This window comes from Camelina sativa, chromosome 7 (genome assembly GCF_030686135.1).
Source record: "Camelina sativa cultivar CO46 ecotype springtype chromosome 7, ASM3068613v1".
Classification (NCBI taxonomy): Eukaryota; Viridiplantae; Streptophyta; class Magnoliopsida; order Brassicales; family Brassicaceae; genus Camelina; species Camelina sativa.
Window position 1 is genome coordinate 22,140,691 of NC_141886.1, and position 20,172 is coordinate 22,160,862.

General features: G+C 30.8%; 1 protein-coding gene and 2 long non-coding RNA genes across 3 annotated transcripts; 2 read left to right on the top strand and 1 right to left on the bottom strand.

The window, feature by feature from the left end:
* Nucleotides 1–515: 515 nt before the first annotated feature.
* LOC104701616 (uncharacterized) lies at nt 516–1,444 on the bottom strand. The gene has a single exon (XM_010417333.2). The coding sequence runs from the start codon at nt 1,320–1,322 to the stop codon at nt 762–764; it is 561 nt and encodes a 186-aa protein (XP_010415635.1). The 5' UTR covers nt 1,323–1,444; the 3' UTR covers nt 516–761.
* Nucleotides 1,445–4,147: 2,703 nt separating this feature from the next.
* LOC104701617 (uncharacterized) lies at nt 4,148–5,029 on the top strand. Its single transcript, XR_753848.3, has 2 exons — nt 4,148–4,250; nt 4,591–5,029. It is a non-coding gene; the product is annotated as an uncharacterized LOC104701617 (long non-coding RNA).
* Nucleotides 5,030–8,257: 3,228 nt separating this feature from the next.
* Nucleotides 8,258–9,139, top strand: LOC104701618 (uncharacterized). The gene is made up of 2 exons (XR_753849.2): nt 8,258–8,360; nt 8,701–9,139. It is a non-coding gene; the product is annotated as an uncharacterized LOC104701618 (long non-coding RNA).
* Nucleotides 9,140–20,172: the final 11,033 nt, after the last annotated feature.

The following is a 20,172-nucleotide window of genomic DNA, read 5'->3' on the forward strand; positions in this document are numbered from 1 at the left end:
ACGCAATTAGAAGTTTATATGTCACCGACTCACCAAAAGGGTTTAAATCTGATTTACATATATGAATATTTTGGAGAAATTGTCTTTGAAAACTTATTACACGAGGAAACACTATGGTCCGGTATGGGATCAGTAACCCACTTGAATTAATTGTATTTATTATAGAGAAATACCATAAAATAGCACTAAAACAAATTTTATACACAACTATAGCATACATTTTATAAATTTTCAAAAATAATATTATTTAACATATTAAAATATTTAAAATTAATTTTTAGATTTTTTTTTTTAGGTTTAGATTTTCAATTTCACATTTAGGGTATAGTTTTGAGAAATAGAGTTTAGTATTTTGAATAATTAATTAATGTTATTTTTAAAATTTTAGAGATGTTGTGTTAAATTTTTAAAAAAACTTATTTCAGTATTATTTTTGAGAATCTCTTTTATTATATATTTGTATAAAGTTCATTGAGCTGTAGTAGGATTGAGTCTTTTAATAACGTAACACACAATTTAGAGATAAAAACAACAAAATAGTATCATTATCATTAGTCCCACTAGAAATTAATCAAACCAATATAATTCATATAGTATCTAAACAAATAAAAAGAGGACATTTGTCAAATCCACATGGAGAAAATAACAAAAACCCAATAATGATAAAAGAATTTTCAATTAAAGAAAATAGTCTCTTCTTTTACTTTTTTTTACTTTCATCATCCAAATATGGTCTTTTACTTTCCTTACTTTAGCCTTGTCTACATGAACAGTTCTGACTGCAGCAACGTGTAATAATTAGCTGCTTCGTCCTCTAGCTCCCAAAGCCCAACACCAAACCCATCTAATAAACTAAACCCATTAACGTAATCCTGATTAGTAGTCTCACTCTTAATCATCTCATAATTACTCCCGCCAGTTTCAGTGTTAGGGATCCCGAGTTCGTCGTCTGAAGCTTCAAGAAGATGCTTCATCACCTTCTCTTTATCTTCCTCGTACTCATCTTCTTTCGAGGTGCACGAAGATGAAGATGAGGAGGAGCAAGAAGAAGAGAGAGAAGGATTCTCTTCGAAAAGGGTAGCGTTTTGCTCTTCTGTTGAGATTTCTTGCTGAAGAGTAGTGATTAGGGAAGTTATGTCATTGTCGGCTTCATCTTCTACTACTTCTGTATCATCTAGAAGACATTCAACTTGGTTGTACGAGGAAGAAGATGAACAAGGCTTTTGTCTTTTTGTTTCTTCTTGTGCTATGATGATTTCTTGTTCTTGCTCATCTCTTTGGCGCTTCAATGGCGATGATGATACAGTTGCTGTTGCAGCCATGTTTGGATAAGAAGAGAGAGAGAGACGATGGTGTTTAGAGGTTTTTGTTTTAACTTTTTAAAACGTAAGAGAGAGAGAGAAAATCGTTGAGGTGATGAGAGAGAGGAGGAGACTAAAATGTTTATATAGAGGAAGGTTGTGGTCAAAATGTGTTTTTATATTTTATTTTTTCTTAATAGACAAATAACGTGATTTAATATCAAAATGAAATATTATTAATAAGAAGTAATTTGTTGGTTCGTGCATGTCAGGAGAGAGACATGTGAAATGCTTTTTCCTTTTTTTCGCATAACCCGGAGTGGAATTTTTAAATACATATATGGTCTACAACTATTTTGTGTCATCTCATCGTCAAGATGAATTTTAATAATACTATTCAAATATAATTATTTATTTCTAATATACAATTAGTTTTTAGATCTTAGGCATGTTGTACACTTGTATATGATAATCTTATTTTTCTTATAGTTTTTTTTTGTTTTCAGTTATTATTCTTATAGTTTTGACCGGTAATGTTGTACTTGAAGACACCGTCTGCTCTTTTGTATAAAATTATTTAGTAAGACAGTAAAAATATGGTGGTACGAAGTGATTGATTAGTTAGTATCTTGTTTTTATCGTATTATTATTTGAAGTACTATTGTCTTCTATCGATATTTCGTACTACTAAAATGTTATTATCACTTCTTGTCACCAGTATTCTAACTCATAAAATCTCTACCAAAGCAATAAGTTTATTTGTATCTACAGTTATAAATGTTAACACTTCTATTGGATGAAATTATGAAGTAGATAATTCCGACAGAAACAATAAAAGTTCATAAATAGAAGTACGTGGTGAGAAAATTTGTTCAGTGGGACTTGTAAAATGTAAATGCAGTGGCCTAACATTTTTGTCATGTAATATTATAATGTTTAGAAAATGATAAATGAAGATGAAAGGAAGATATGTATTCCTGTGTTTTCTGTTAATATTTTTTTAAAAAATTGTAAGAGAGACAAAAGAAAAAGTAACAAGTTGTTGTCATTGAGATTTGGTAAATATATATCTGCTTTGTTTCTTACCGTTGGATTAGCATTCCAGAAGGAGCTTGTAAATTACGAGGGGAATGATCGAACGGTCGTGGTTTCACGGCTGTAGATTGCACATGGAAAGTGACAGCCTCTCACTGTTTTGTTTTTCTTCTGTCCAAAACAGATTCTTATCGTTTAACCACCGCGTAAACCATTGTCGTCTCTGAATCGTTGAGATGAGATGGTTGTAAGTTGTACCCATGATTTTGTATGTATCAAGTATCAACTATATATATTAACAAAGTGTTTGAAATGGTTCTTTGTAATTTATAAATTATATGTAAGCTTAGAAATTTCTTTGAAAAAGCTATTGAACCAGTCATAAATTTGTGTCTAATCTTTATCAGTCTTGATTATTGAAATGCGGTGTAAATGATATCAAGATTTGCTTCAAAACGAAAACCATATCAAGATTAAATAGGTTATATATTATTTATAATTTAGTAGTAGTAATATTTCTTCTTGTAAATACATATTTTGAGTTGAAAGTTTTGCACGTTTACTCCAAATTTAAATATACTCTTTAGTTTAATAGTCTCTCCCCAGTGGAAAAGGCAAACAACCAATGTACTTGTGGTGAACCGTTGGGAAACAATGAAGTTGATAAAAAAAAAATCCCCAAGGAACTAACCAATTTGGTCGCCAACATGTAAACCCAAACCGTCTTTCTTTTATATGGTATTACTTACTTGGCAAAAGAAAAAGAAAAAAAAAAATAACCTTAACCTTAACTTAAACTACCTCTGTAATCAATTTACAAAAGAAAAATTTAGGCATGTTGTTATCAATAAGTCTACAAAACTTACGTTTTTTCAACGTCGGTATGCTTTTTCTTTTCTTTTCCACTTTTTGGGTAACAAATAGTACAAATCAAAAGTTATTATACTAACTTAAATCTCTATTTTAAAAAATTTCGCCTAATACCAATTATGCTCCACAAAATCGCTAGGCCTATTATTTCCACCTCGATTAATGACTAATCCCGCCTAGCATCGATTATCTAATTATACTTGTCTAATTTGATTATAACCCGTCTAATTTAGTTACTTTCCGCTTAATTTTGTATAGAGCCAAATATAAATCAAATATGTATTTTTTGTTATTTAGACATTTAAATTAAGAATTTATGATGTTTTACAATAACTAATGTACAAACTTTTAATGAAAATCATGAATTTTCTTTTAAAATTACGTTTATATATGTTTACTGTAATTTTAAAGATAAAACTATAGTTTTATATTTTATTTGATATTTTGATTTTAACATAAACAGAATTATACATATATTCAATACTATATATTTTTATTTTATTGTTAATTTAATAAAAAACTCTAAAACTAGTCACCGATTAATCTTCGTTTAATTTCCGATTTTCTTGTTAAACGTTAGGTCCATCTTAGCCGCCCGACTAGTGCCTAGCAATTTTTAAAACAGGATTTAAATATATACTAAAAGTAAAAGTTGGAAGCAAACAAAATAAGCATAATATCAGTTTAATTTGTACAACTAATCGATTTAATTTTTTAACTTTTATTCCGAATTAGAATATTTAAAAAGGAGAAAAAAAGTAGGAAAATTGTTCTTGAAAAAACCAAAAAGTACAGAGACTTGTAAGAATATATACTCTAAGTTACTAAAATACACGAGCTTATAATATAGTATATTAATATTTCCGCTTAATCGAACCGACTTGAACCAGAGTTTATTCTAAAAACAGATAGGAAAAAAGTAAGATACAATTATAAAGAGACTAGAATATAAAAAGAAAATAGCAAAACAAGGACAAAAAAAAAAGAAAAAAAAAGAGAGGTGACTGGTGAGATGATGAATACAACAACTACATGGTTCGAGAGGTAGGGTTACGCAAGTGGGTTTTGTTTATACACTTCTTCGTGTTTTACTTTTTCTTTTCTTTTTTGTCCTTTCGCTTTACTTTATTTATCCCTTACCCACACTTTTTTCACTTCTTAATCGGTTAAGGGACAAATCCATAACCAGTTGAATTGTTGTTAAACCTCTGAAATACAATTTCAGAATTTGGGTAGTTAAAGTTGTTGAAACAACCAGGACATAGGATTACATCAAGATATCAGAGAATTAAGCTCATACTTTTGGAAATTTTTTCGATTTTCTAATCCGTATTGTAACCTAATAGATTAGTCGTTAACCCTTTTTTTGTGTGTGTGTGTGTAGTTTCTTGGAATAATACTAGACAGCTTGATATTTTCTTCAAGGGACTACAGGACTTTAAATCAAGCGAGATGACAACTAACTATTGGAGTATAAAACCAAAAAATCAATGTATGTATCTTACAAAAGGGTACAAGTTTTTTGGAAACTAGATAGAGAGGTGGTCCAAAGAGAAGGAAGGTTGATATGTTTGGGGAAGAAGAGGGAGGTGGGGACTTCTCGTAGCCTTTCTGGAATAGCACACTGTTACATGCCATCCCTCTCGATATGTCAACTTGTCCATTGTTCCTTATTATAACTCTACTCCTTTTTATGTTTTCTCTTGTATTTGTTTTTTTTTCTAACCTTTTTTCTGATACTTGGGAGCTTTAAAATATCAGGATTTGGATTAAGATCCGTGTATACATGCGGAAATAATAAAAAGGTTATATTAACTTGGAGATATTGTTTATAGATCAGTTAATATATGACCCCTATAAACATATTTAATCTATATAAGCGAATGTAAATATAATGAATTAATTTAATCAAAATAGCTGAACTTAATCTGAACATGGATCAAGATTCAAAACCTCTGAAGACTTATCGAACCGATCCAAATCAGATCTCGCATCTCATATGTTTTTTTTTCAGTCCATGTCTTTAAGTGTTTTCTTTTTCTTCTACGAAGATTTGCATCTCAAATCTCAATCTCAAAGGTTCTCGATTGAGTCACTTCGAACACGTTACACACCACTGCTGCATGTACTATGTACACGTACATGTGTGTGTTACCGCATACGTGTTGTGTGTACGCATCTCTCACTTATCGGGTCGAGAGGCGAATATTAAATGTTTGGTATCACAATAATAATAATAATAACAAAAGATGGGGTTGTTCATCGGCATAAAAATGAATGGACATGTGCCCTCCTTAATAATTTTATCCGTTATCCTATTATTTTAACACGAATTATCATGTGACATTATTATTATGTTAACTCATTTATGCCGACGAACTCACAAACTTAATTAATTAGTATTCTTTTGTACTATGTTAAAAACCATAAAATTAAAAATGAGAGTACAACATATTTAATTTCAAGATGTTGTCTTGCAATGATCAAATTATCAAATTTAACAATTTCAAAGATGTTAATTTCATTTTATATAAATAAACAAATTCAATTAAAAATTTATCAAATTTTAACTTTGATATAGGATTTGAATAGTAACTGCAGGCAGAGCAGATAAATCTGTCTGCGGACTAGACCGCTATGTTTTAAGTGTGGACAATAAACTACTATGGTCCAATTTTATTTGTAAGAAAAATGGTCTGCAGTTGAACCGTTGCGGTATTGTTTCTGTTTTCTGTAGACCGTACCACTACGAATTACGCATAATAAATGGTAAATAAAAAGCGGTTTATTTGACAATCGGTACTATCAAACATCATTCATATGATTTTTTAATTAAACTATTTATTTAATGTAACTCAATGAATGTAAAGTATGTATACATATATATATATATATGTAATTGAATTATTGTACTGACTTGATATACTCCTTACATTTCAAAATATAAGATGTTTTAGCTAAACTACAAATAATAAGAAATGTTTACTTTTAAAAAGTTTAATTAATCAGAAACAAGATTACATAAAATAAATGATAAAAAATATATAAATAATTTAAAAGTTACCTCAAAAATTGAAAACATTTTATATTATAAAAAAACAAAAATCTTTAAAATATCATATATTATGAAATGGAGGGAGTAATATACAGTGGGACTTGTAAAATGTAAATGCAGTGGCCTAACATTTTTGTCATGTAATATTATAATGTTTAGAAAATGATAAATGAAGATGAAAGGAAGATATGTATTCCTGTGTTTTCTGTTAATATTTTTTAAAAAAATTGTAAGAGAGACAAAAGAAAAAGTAACAAGTTGTTGTCATTGAGATTTGGTAAATATATATCTGCTTTGTTTCTTACCGTTGGATTAGCATTCCAGAAGGAGCTTGTAAATTACGAGGGGAATGATCGAACGGTCGTGGTTTCACGGCTGTAGATTGCACATGGAAAGTGACAGCCTCTCACTGTTTTGTTTTTCTTCTGTCCAAAACAGATTCTTATCGTTTAACCACCGCGTAAACCATTGTCGTCTCTGAATCGTTGAGATGAGATGGTTGTAAGTTGTACCCATGATTTTGTATGTATCAAGTATCAACTATATATATTAACAAAGTGTTTGAAATGGTTCTTTGTAATTTATAAATTATATGTAAGCTTAGAAATTTCTTTGAAAAAGCTATTGAACCAGTCATAAATTTGTGTCTAATCTTTATCAGTCTTGATTATTGAAATGCGGTGTAAATGATATCAAGATTTGCTTCAAAACGAAAACCATATCAAGATTAAATAGGTTATATATTATTTATAATTTAGTAGTAGTAATATTTCTTCTTGTAAATACATATTTTGAGTTGAAAGTTTTGCACGTTTACTCCAAATTTAAATATACTCTTTAGTTTAATAGTCTCTCCCCAGTGGAAAAGGCAAACAACCAATGTACTTGTGGTGAACCGTTGGGAAACAATGAAGTTGATAAAAAAAAAAATCCCCAAGGAACTAACCAATTTGGTCGCCAACATGTAAACCCAAACCATCTTTCTTTTATATGGTATTACTTACTTGGCAAAAGAAAAAGAAAAAAAAAATAACCTTAACCTTAACTTAAACTACCTCTGTAATCAATTTACAAAAGAAAAATTTAGGCATGTTGTTATCAATAAGTCTACAAAACTTACGTTTTTTCAACGTCGGTATGCTTTTTCTTTTCTTTTCCACTTTTTGGGTAACAAATAGTACAAATCAAAAGTTATTATACTAACTTAAATCTCTATTTTAAAAAATCCCGCCTAGCATCGATTATCTAATTATACTTGTCTAATTTGATTATAACCCGTCTAATTTAGTTACTTTCCGCTTAATTTTGTATAGAGCCAAATATAAATCAAATATGTATTTTTTGTTATTTAGACATTTAAATTAAGAATTTATGATGTTTTACAATAACTAATGTACAAACTTTTAATGAAAATCATGAATTTTCTTTTAAAATTACGTTTATATATGTTTACTGTAATTTTAAAGATAAAACTATAGTTTTATATTTTATTTGATATTTTGATTTTAACATAAACAGAATTATACATATATTCAATACTATATATTTTTATTTTATTGTTAATTTAATAAAAAACTCTAAAACTAGTCACCGATTAATCTTCGTTTAATTTCCGATTTTCTTGTTAAACGTTAGGTCCATCTTAGCCGCCCGACTAGTGTCTAGCAATTTTTAAAACAGGATTTAAATATATACTAAAAGTAAAAGTTGGAAGCAAACAAAATAAGCATAATATCAGTTTAATTTGTACAACTAATCGATTTAATTTTTTAACTTTTATTCCGAATTAGAATATTTAAAAAGGAGAAAAAAAGTAGGAAAATTGTTCTTGAAAAAACCAAAAAGTACAGAGACTTGTAAGAATATATACTCTAAGTTACTAAAATACACGAGCTTATAATATAGTATATTAATATTTCCGCTTAATCGAACCGACTTGAACCAGAGTTTATTCTAAAAACAGATAGGAAAAAAGTAAGATACAATTATAAAGAGACTAGAATATAAAAAGAAAATAGCAAAACAAGGACAAAAAAAAAAGAAAAAAAAAGAGAGGTGACTGGTGAGATGATGAATACAACAACTACATGGTTCGAGAGGTAGGGTTACGCAAGTGGGTTTTGTTTATACACTTCTTCGTGTTTTACTTTTTCTTTTCTTTTTTGTCCTTTCGCTTTACTTTATTTATCCCTTACCCACACTTTTTTCACTTCTTAATCGGTTAAGGGACAAATCCATAACCAGTTGAATTGTTGTTAAACCTCTGAAATACAATTTCAGAATTTGGGTAGTTAAAGTTGTTGAAACAACCAGGACATAGGATTACATCAAGATATCAGAGAATTAAGCTCATACTTTTGGAAATTTTTTCGATTTTCTAATCCGTATTGTAACCTAATAGATTAGTCGTTAACCCTTTTTTTGTGTGTGTGTGTGTAGTTTCTTGGAATAATACTAGACAGCTTGATATTTTCTTCAAGGGACTACAGGACTTTAAATCAAGCGAGATGACAACTAACTATTGGAGTATAAAACCAAAAAATCAATGTATGTATCTTACAAAAGGGTACAAGTTTTTTGGAAACTAGATAGAGAGGTGGTCCAAAGAGAAGGAAGGTTGATATGTTTGGGGAAGAAGAGGGAGGTGGGGACTTCTCGTAGCCTTTCTGGAATAGCACACTGTTACATGCCATCCCTCTCGATATGTCAACTTGTCCATTGTTCCTTATTATAACTCTACTCCTTTTTATGTTTTCTCTTGTATTTGTTTTTTTTTCTAACCTTTTTTCTGATACTTGGGAGCTTTAAAATATCAGGATTTGGATTAAGATCCGTGTATACATGCGGAAATAATAAAAAGGTTATATTAACTTGGAGATATTGTTTATAGATCAGTTAATATATGACCCCTATAAACATATTTAATCTATATAAGCCAATGTAAATATAATGAATTAATTTAATCAAAATAGCTGAACTTAATCTGAACATGGATCAAGATTCAAAACCTCTGAAGACTTATCGAACCGATCCAAATCAGATCTCGCATCTCATATGTTTTTTTTTTCAGTCCATGTCTTTAAGTGTTTTCTTTTTCTTCTACGAAGATTTGCATCTCAAATCTCAATCTCAAAGGTTCTCGATTGAGTCACTTCGAACACGTTACACACCACTGCTGCATGTACTATGTACACGTACATGTGTGTGTTACCGCATACGTGTTGTGTGTACGCATCTCTCACTTATCGGGTCGAGAGGCGAATATTAAATGTTTGATATCACAATAATAATAATAATAACAAAAGATGGGGTTGTTCATCGGCATAAAAATGAATGGACATGTGCCCTCCTTAATAATTTTATCCGTTATCCTATTATTTTAACACGAATTATCATGTGACATTATTATTATGTTAACTCATTTATGCCGACGAACTCACAAACTTAATTAATTAGTATTCTTTTGTACTATGTTAAAAACCATAAAATTAAAAATGAGAGTACAACATATTTAATTTCAAGATGTTGTCTTGCAATGATCAAATTATCAAATTTAACAATTTCAAAGATGTTAATTTCATTTTATATAAATAAACAAATTCAATTAAAAATTTATCAAATTTTAACTTTGATATAGGATTTGAATTGTAACTGCATGCAGAGCAGATAAATCTGTATGCGGACTAGACCGCTATGTTTTAAGTGTGGACAATAAATTACTATGGTCCAATTTTATTTGTAAGAAAAATGGTCTGCAGTTGAACCGTTGCGGTATTGTTTCTGTTTTCTGTAGACCGTACCACTACGAATTACGCATAATAAATGGTAAATAAAAAGCGGTTTATTTGACAATCGGTACCATCAAACATCATTCATATGATTTTTTAATTAAACTATTTATTTAATGTAACTCAATAAATGTAAAGTATGTATACATATATATATATATGTAATTGAATTATTGTACTGACTTGATATACTCTTTCCATTTCAAAATATAAAATGTTTTAGCTAAACTACAAATAATAAGAAATGTTTACTTTTAAAAAGTTTAATTAATCAGAAACAAGACTACATAAAATAAATGATAAAAAATATATAAATAATTTAAAAGTTGCCTCAAAAATTGAAAACATTTTATATTATAAAAAAACAAAAATCTTTAAAATATCATATATTATGAAACGGAGGGAGTAATATACAGTATTATATAATTATATATATTATTAAGTCGAGAAATTAAAAATCGTGTAAATCGAGGAAAATGAAACAGTTAAGTAAATAACTCTATCTCTGCATCTGCTGAGAAAAGCCTGATCTGTCATGATGACTCGGTTTCTCCAATACTTTTTTTTTTTTGTAACGTCACTACTTAATGTATATTTTTTTCGGGGCCCATGTTTAAATTTATTTTGCGAGCAAAAGAAGTAACGTATCGATGGAAGCAATAAATATAATTAAAGTTTACTAAAGAAATTAAAGTAGTACTTAAAGATGTCTCCCGTGAGAATTAATTAAAGTTAAACCAAGAGGGAGGTTTCATGCTGCTGATGATTCGTCAGACCTAATTAGGATCTCATTCACGTGTATGTTAATGTTTCCGCATTATATCGCAAACCTAACGCTTTTAACAAACAATTTATCTACATGAACCATATTTTGTTAATAGAGAATGGATCTGGATCGGTTTAAGTAATCAGATTGACGACAAGATAAAAAGTATTTTGATTATATATGGTGAAAACTCATCTCTAGGTTTTAATGTTTGTGCATTACTATTATTTTATTGTTAATTGATTTTTCCCACTAATCGACGATAGATTATGAGATAAATCCATATCAGCTTAAACTAAGAAAATTTTATTTCGATGTAAAGATACAATGGCTTTAGGATATATTTCTAGTACCAAGAAAATTGAGATATCAAAGAAATTAAAGTAAGAATAAATTTCTAATGAATCAAGACTTAGATCTATACGTATTCATGAATGTAATTTGGACATGCACCTTACAATATATACTTCTTATCTCTCGCATTATGTTCGTAGTTCTTTAAGTTCTCCAAATTTAAAATGTCTAGGAGGTAGTGCACAGTTATGATTTAGTAATACCATATTTAGCGGAAAGCATGGCATATAGTCGAACACACACATTTAATAAACGATATGCGTTCGTCATAGTGTGCATCCACCGCCGATTGTCGAATGCTTGCTCATGAAACAAATAAGTATCCTCTTTTTGCCTATATATTATTATTATTATATACGTACAGACACTTACAATATATGTATTTAGTCACTGTATAAGTTACATACATGATACATAAAAGAATCTGAACAGTTAGAAGACAAAACTTATCATGACGATGACTTCAAGGTCACCTAAGTGCAAAACCAAATTAACACTAGGTGGTTTGTATATATAATCTCATCAATCACCTAGGCTCATTTTAGTTATAACATATTAGATTCAGTTAGTCGAATATGGGCTTTGAAGAACGGAAGAATTCAAATTCAACATAAACGACTAACAGAACAAAAAAATTGAGATCTTTTTTGAGTAGAGACTTGATGAAATTCTTTCACATTAACAAATTTTTAATGTATTCTCATATATGAAAAAGAAACACATAAATTAAAATTTCAAAGAAAAGCAATAATTTGTTTGTAAGGGTTTATTGACCATGTAAGTTCTTAAAAGTTATATTTTCTCTATTTTAAAAGTTCTTAAAAATTCTACTTTCATTACAATGTATAATTAAAACTATCCAGGAGATAAAATACTGAACTAGAAATACAAAACAAATATTATCAAAACCAAATCGAAAAAAATGACTCTTTAAACTATAAGCAGAGATAACAAGGCAACGACCTTAAAAATGGTAGAACCAAGGTAGCAGAGAAACTTTTTCTTCTGAAACACCTACACATGCGATTTATCACGACCGTCCACGGTTAATCTGTAGATAACACATCTCTCCTCCTATTATGATGAGAGTCAAACTCTCGAAAACCAAAGACATCATAACCCGACAAACAAAGAGTACTCATAAAAGTTCATAGAGACTCAAACACACTCCCAAATGTGACGAAGATGACGACGACTGCTGTGTATCATTGCGTTTAGCTAGAATCCTTCAAAAGGTGATCATATCTAAACAGACCATGAAGGCAGAGACAAGAAGCAAGGCAAAACTTCTCAAAGTTAACACACACCGTGAACACTAAGGACAAGAAAACACTAAAAGCTTTGAAGATTACCAACCAAACATTAAGCACGAAACTTCTGCTAAGAAAGGATACAACCCTAAAAAGAACCACATGCTGAAGCAAGGAGACAAGGACTGGGAGAAAAGGTAATGGATGGACGCAACTGATAAGAATCCTTAGCCATTCCATACATGCGGCTTAAAGAAGAAAAAGGCACTAGACCAGTATCAAAATCTGAGACAGGAACAAGCAAACCACAATGGCAATTATTGTTCCAACCAATTGTTGATCAAATATTCGGCATCATCATCTTTACTTGTTATCAGAAACCCTCACAGACATAGCTGCTCTGACCGTCAAACATGAGACACTAAGAACCCATTACCACATAAACTAGAAGTATCACCTAAGAGACCAGGACAACGCCGCATCTAACAAAGGCAAAAGAGACTTCTCTTTGAAACGCTGGGAGAGGAAGAACAACGCTCAAAAGACCGTGGCGCAAGCCTCACCATGAAGACCATCTCATTTGCTGAACACACCAACAACATCATCAAACCACCAAATCTAGCTGAGCGACACAAACAAGAACAAATTAAACAATAAACAAAGCATCAGGGCCCCTCTCACAGTTACGACGAGGAGTGCCAGCCACCGGAGAGGGCAAACGGAGAATCTGATTTTTCTAGCGGCTAGGGTGAACTTTGGTTGAGAGAGTTTTTGGGTGTTCCCTCTTTTTGTGAGAACAATACAATATATAATATTATATAGAAACAGAAATATATATATATATATATATATATATATATATATATTTCATATTTCTAGTTGTATCAACTTTTTAAACTTGTTTAACTCCTGTCCATTTTAAATTACTAATCATTTAAGGTTTTTTACACATTAAGAAAATAACTAAATTTTTTATTTTACTAGAATATTGCTAATTACATATGCTCTTACTTGCAAAAGCGAGAGTTATGTATTTATACAGATAAACCAAGGCTTCGGAGATATCACTTGTCTTTTACGTAGGCTTTGGAGACATCGCTTTCGGTGATTCGTGCGTAGGCTTTGGAGATATCATTTTTCGGTGATTCGTGCATAGGTTTTGGAGATATCGCATTCAGGTGATTCGTGCATTGGCTTTGGAGATATAGTTGCTTTTTTTTTGGGTGATACGTACATAGACTTCGGATATATCGCTTTTTTGTTTTGTTTTTTTTTTGCGGTGATTTGCCTTTATAGTAATAAAAATACCGTCACATGAAAAATGTATCTAGACAAATTACTACAGACCATTAGTGTAACCCTACGGCCATCACCTTTTATTTGGCCCCATGTCCACTCCGAGTCCATGGGACCACCTTCTTTAATGGGCATCACGTCCTCTCACTAGGTCCGTGAGCCCAACCATATCTGACGGTCGGTTTGCTACGTCCGGGAGGCTTTAAAGACTTGTTAATCGTCCCTACAAATCACCACATGATATTTCCATATGTTTTGTCCTCACTCGCACAGTTCCGACAGTCCCTTCCCGGAAGGTTACCCATTATGAGACTACTCTAACTTAAGCACGCTTAACTCTAGAATTTTCTCAGGAACCTTGACCGAAAAGATAAGTGCACTTTGGTGACATAGGTGGCAAAATCAATTCTTTTAAACCTCTCTGCAAGTCTCTGAAACCGGCGTATCACAATTCACCCCCACTAACATATCGCAACGTCCTCATTGCGCACCAAGACCGTCACCCCTGATGGTGTGAGCCTACTCCACTCCACACTTGTTTTGGTTCGGCTCTGATACCACTTGTAACCCTCCGACCGCCACCTCTACGTAGGTCCCATGTCCACTCCCAGTCTATGGGCTCACCTTCCTAATGGACCTAACGTCCTCTCACTAGGCTCGTGAGCCCATCCATATCCGACGGTCGGTTTGCTACGTCCGGAAGGCTTTAAAGACTTGTTTACCGTAACTACAAATTACCACATGATACTTTCCTGTTTTTTGTCCTCACTCACACAGTTCTGACAGTCAATTCCAGGAAGGTTACCCATCCTGAGACTACTAGTACGCTTAACTGTAGAGTTCTCTCAGGATCCTTGACCGAAAAGATAAGTGCACTTTGGTGACATAGGTGTCCCATTCAATTCTTTTAATCCTCTCTGCAAGTCTCCGAAACCAGGGTGTCACAATTAGTTTGTAGTATTTACTAGATAAGAACCCGCCCGATGTGCGGAGTTAAATTTTTATAAATAACGTTATTTATAAGTTTTAATTTTGCTATAATATACTGATTTATATTAATTTACAATTCTTTTATGTATGTTACCATAAAAAGCGTATTTTACACCTAAATATATTGTAGGTTACAAATATATTTTTTACCACCATCTAGAAAATATCTGTATGAACACATTAAACCAAACAAGTATCATATCTCTTTTTTACTTTCACTTTTGCATAGTTTTTTTTATTACTAAAATTATTGACTCAAAAAACATTTCGAATAAAAATTATATTACATAGTATACTAATCAATGATGTAACATCACAATAATGTATGAACAACCATGGAGAGAACCTTGGATTTGCCCTCCTCCCATATAGAGAGAACCTTGGGTCCAACCTCCTCCACTATGATGAAAACCTTGGCTCCACCTTCCTCCCTTGGGGAGATAACTTTGCGTTTAACCTCCTCCACCTTCCTCCCTTAGGAAGATAACCTTGCGTGCAACCTCCTCCACCATAGAGAGAATCTCGGCTCTGCCCTCCTCATGTGTAGAGAGAACATGTTCACGTCTTTTAGCTATCTCAAAATGGCTTGCTCCGACAACCAATGAAACCAAAGTCCCTTTTCTAATGTCATAAAATCTTTTGATAGTAACTAGTGTTAAATTTTCCAATGTATTCGTGGAGGTGTCTTTGACACTCCATGATGTAGCATTTGTCTCTGGAACGCTCCGACTGCCACCTTGCTTAGTGAGTCCCATGTCCACTCCCATTCCATTAGCCCACCTTCCTTAGTGGGCCCCACGTCTACTTCTGGCCCACCCATATCCGCCGCCGGTTTGTTACGTTCGGGAGGCTTTAAATACTTACCCCTATAAATAACCATATGATCTTTTCCTATGTTTTGTCGTCACTCGCACAGTTCCAACAATCACTTCCTGAAAGGTCACCCATCCTGAAACTACTCCAGCTCAAGCACGCTTAACTCGAAAAGATAAATGCACTTTGGTGGCATAGGTGGGCAAATCAATTCTTTTAAACCTATCCGCAAACCAGGGTGTCAAAGTCTTCGAACTCCTATGGATCTATCAACAACAGTTTATGTTTTTCCAATCTATCTATTTATGTTTGTTGTAAGCTATGGATCTATCAACAACAGTATTCAAAAAGAAGATGCATATATTAATCTTTTTTTGGGGTCAATAAATTAATTTTACTTATTAAAAACTAGAAAAGAAGAAAGTAGGAAAAAATTTTGATTTTAAAAATAAGAAAAATTTACCTTTCCATTAAAAAAGTTTTACCAATAGAAAAAAGTTGAAAGCAATATTTTTGAATAAATTATTTTGTTAGATGAAAAGTACAAGCCAATCTATGTTTATATAGAAGTGAGTATTTACAAAATTTAGAATTAATAATTAAATGTATATTTTCTTTAATCTCGTTTCTATTTTTTTTGTTGAATTAATAACTTAAAATTAAAAATAAGTAAATAATCTTATAATTTCAAATTTTATGAAATATATATATATAATCTCCTTATAATTATTTTTAAAAAAATTTTAATTTTTGTAATTTTTTGATAATTATCTTTTTTACATTATTAGTATTGTTTAAAACAAAATATTTTGTTTTTGTTGTAATCTCAAATCCCTCTTATTAAATATTAACTTTTACACATGTCAAAATCTTAGATTGATATAAACTTGACACATTTCAAAATCTTGTTAATGACTAACTTTCGAAACCCAACTTTATATAATAAGATTTCTTTTTTAAATATATTTTCTAATTTTTTACTAGTCACATTAAAATATTTAAAATAAAATTAATAATTGGGTTTACTAAATATATGCATTAGAAATTTAAAACAATAATTATTATAAAATAAATTTTTTGTTCTAGAATAACAACTAAAAAACGAGAAGGAGTATTAAATGTTTTAGAATTTTTATTTGCTTTCTTAATGACAAAAAAACAATTGTACAAAATGCATTCACCTCAATTGCTTATTTTCTAAGCTTTAAGATTAATAGATCTGAATTCACCTGAAATTAATCACCGCAAATTAGGGGTAGAGTATTATCTCTTGGTTAGCGATTTTGAAACTCAGTAGTTGTCGGTTGTGCCATGATCACAGTTACGTTTTATATAGAGTTTTCTAACAATTCTACCAAATACTAAACTAAACTTATCATCTCTACCACATTTGCTAACTCTTTTTCAGAAATACCAAGTCATAACAGATAAATACTAAAATAACATTTCCTATTTCCTTTCTCAAAACAAAAATAAAGATTTTTTCAATTTGTTTTGTTGTCCTGTCTTTCCAACTTTCTCATCTCTTTCTTCTTTCATTAATTAACTCCACATTTTTTTACAGGACACTTATCTCAATTTTTTTTTCTCATCTCTTTCTTTTTCTTCCATTAATTATCTCTACATCTCTCCAAATCTATAAAATCTAATCAAAAAATACCTTATTGTTTCTAATGTTTCTAACTTTTCTTTCCAAAAATTTTCGCTCAGTTTTTTTTTGGCTCTTCGTCAACTCTTTCAGAAGCTCACATCTGTTTTCTTTTCCATGACATTCACTGTTGCCACCGCTGGAGCTATTGATTTGGTGGACCAATTAAACATACCAAGGTGTCCACTATTAATCTTGTGATGGACAAGTTATTTTACAAAGACAATAAATTATTTACTCGATAGACTAATTTTACACTTGTCTAAAATCTCTATTTGTCTACTATTAATCATGTCATGTACTACATGATTCAATAACCCCCATAGACAACATACTTGACGAATGGACAAGTACTTTAAGCTAATGGACAACTTTGTATTATTCAACTTGTCTATCAGACAAACCTTGTCCACATAACTAATTTTGTCCACAGACTTATGCTATTTCACCCACCAGATCTCTAAAATATATACATATATATATAGTATATAATTTGCAAACTCTACGTAACTTTTAGATTATAAAGTGTCCACTACGGATCTCACTTATTTGTCTAGTCCTAAGAATTAATGCTCATCCATGTTGCCAGAAAATCAAATATATATTAAATAACATAATTCATTTTACTTATTCACATGTTATTTTCAACCCATTATATGCAAGGCAGTTTAGTCCATTTATCTACCCTATATGATAGATAAAAAAAGATGTTTTCCTTTCTAATAGAACTAGAAAGTTTTTTTAGCAAATATGGTAGAATTGGTAAAATTCCCTTCTCTATGTCAAGTAGTCGAGATATTGTTTAATTTATTTTTGTCTCGTTACGTATATATACGCCATATTTTTCTTTTATGGCTTTGACGTCCTTTGCATACGTATTGTATTTATGGATATGTAGTATGTACACAGGGGCGGACGCAAGGCATTGAAGGGTGGGGCACGTGCCCCACACTGTTTTTTTTTATTTTTTTCCTTTTGTTCATATAACTTACTCAATTATCTTCAGTCTATAGGTAATTTTGAAAGGTGCCCCACTCTAATTACAAACCAAAGATGTGCCTTAACCCCAAACGGCCAAACCAGTCATACAAAGAAGGAAATAAAATATTTTAACCCAAAATAAAACACCCATATAAAAAAATTTATTTCTATAAACAAATGTATCCGACAATTATTTCTTTTAATTGTGCAAAGGAAGCCTGCGAATTATAATAACAACGATGGAAGATTTATATTTAGCAATATAGCATCATTGACCTAGTTTTTCCTCTGTTAACTAAAACTTTTTTTTTATTGTTTTTTTCTTCCAGTTCTAACTTCTAAAACAAAAGTGTTTATACTTTATAGTAAGTAATTATTTTGTGATTAATTTATACAATGGAAAATTCTCTAGTTAGAATAATCGTTTTTTTATCTAGTTTTATAAAACTATTTTCTATGCTTCAAACTTATGCATTATGTTATTTTATATTATAATTGATAATTTGTTCATATATCAGTATTTCAATCCAAAATATAATTAATGGTTTCTAAAGGGTAGCCTAATTTGTTTTGTTGAAAAAAAGTTGATAAAGTGACATGATGAAAATTTTATTTAGTATAAAAAACCTGTTATAATTTTATAGGTTTTTAAATTTATAATACAGCTTCTTTTCATATTTATATAATTTTTTTCGTTATATTGTGCCCCATGTTAAAAATGTTTCTGAATCCGCCACTGTATGTACATAAATAGATAATGAAGGGATATTTGGTACACTTAAAATAGATCGACCGGTACGTAAGGGAAGAAAAGTAACATCCACCACGTGAGGTTAGTTTGCAATATCCCACCTAAACCTAACCTCCTCCATCTATTCGTTTCACCTCATTTTTGTGTCTTAAAGTTTTCTTGAAGTTACGTACGCGAGCTGATGATTTACTGTCTGACAGACACATCTAACTATATAATTCACGCTTTCTACTCATACATAGCTAGTAACGGTGAAAGGTGTTTGTTCAAGGAAAAAAAAAGAAAATAAGTGACGGTGAAAGGTTCCCAAACAAAAGACAGCTTACATATTCACAACAAAACATTTCTACATGCATCAAACTTTTTTAAGAAAATCAGTGAACTTTTAACTAAACCCACCAATTCATATTAGATATATGTAACTAAACCCACCAATTCATAAAAGAAAGAAAGCATGGGGATAGATTTATCAATAATCTGCACACAAAAAAACATCTCTAAATGGTAAAATAGATGATGACTTACCAATCATATCTAATATCTAACTATTATGTGTAATTTATTCTTTTTATTTTTACTTTTTCTTAACCGTTTTCTTCATAATCGCTGGAAACGTTTTCCTACTTGATTTAATCGGATCACCAATAAAACCTTATGTTTTATGAGAAACAGTTTACCCATTTTGTTTTCAAAAACCTTATATTCAATTTTTTTTAACAATAAATTAAAGATATTATTTAAAATTAGGATGCCACAAGAAAAATGAGTCTGAAAATGTAGGAGTATGACTGAAGTAGGACCTACTTGTGAAAAATCAAGCCATAGACTAAGTCTCCATGGATATCATATCGTTGGATTAGCATCAAACGTGTATACACGGTTGGAATATCATGTTTCTGAATTCTCCATTTGAATTTTATTTAATTTTTCTGGCCATTAGCTGCAATAGAAAATATCTAGAACAAACGGCTTTATTGCTTACGATATTCAAACAACCTGAGAGTTGGAACGTAGGCGTTGTTTGGTGTCTCAACCACTTAAGCAAAACTCCATATACTGTTTTCATTTGGTTTTGGCTTTTTGTGCTGTCTGGATGAACAAGGACTTGCCAACCTATATGCGAAGGATTCAAATACATTAGTTTGAATAGTTTGATGTAAGGGTTTTGAAGTAAGTCATCAGAATATAAAACGTCACCATGCATTAATATAATTTATAAACTTCAACATATATGGACTAGTCTAGCTATAAAGAGTCAATTTATATACGTGACT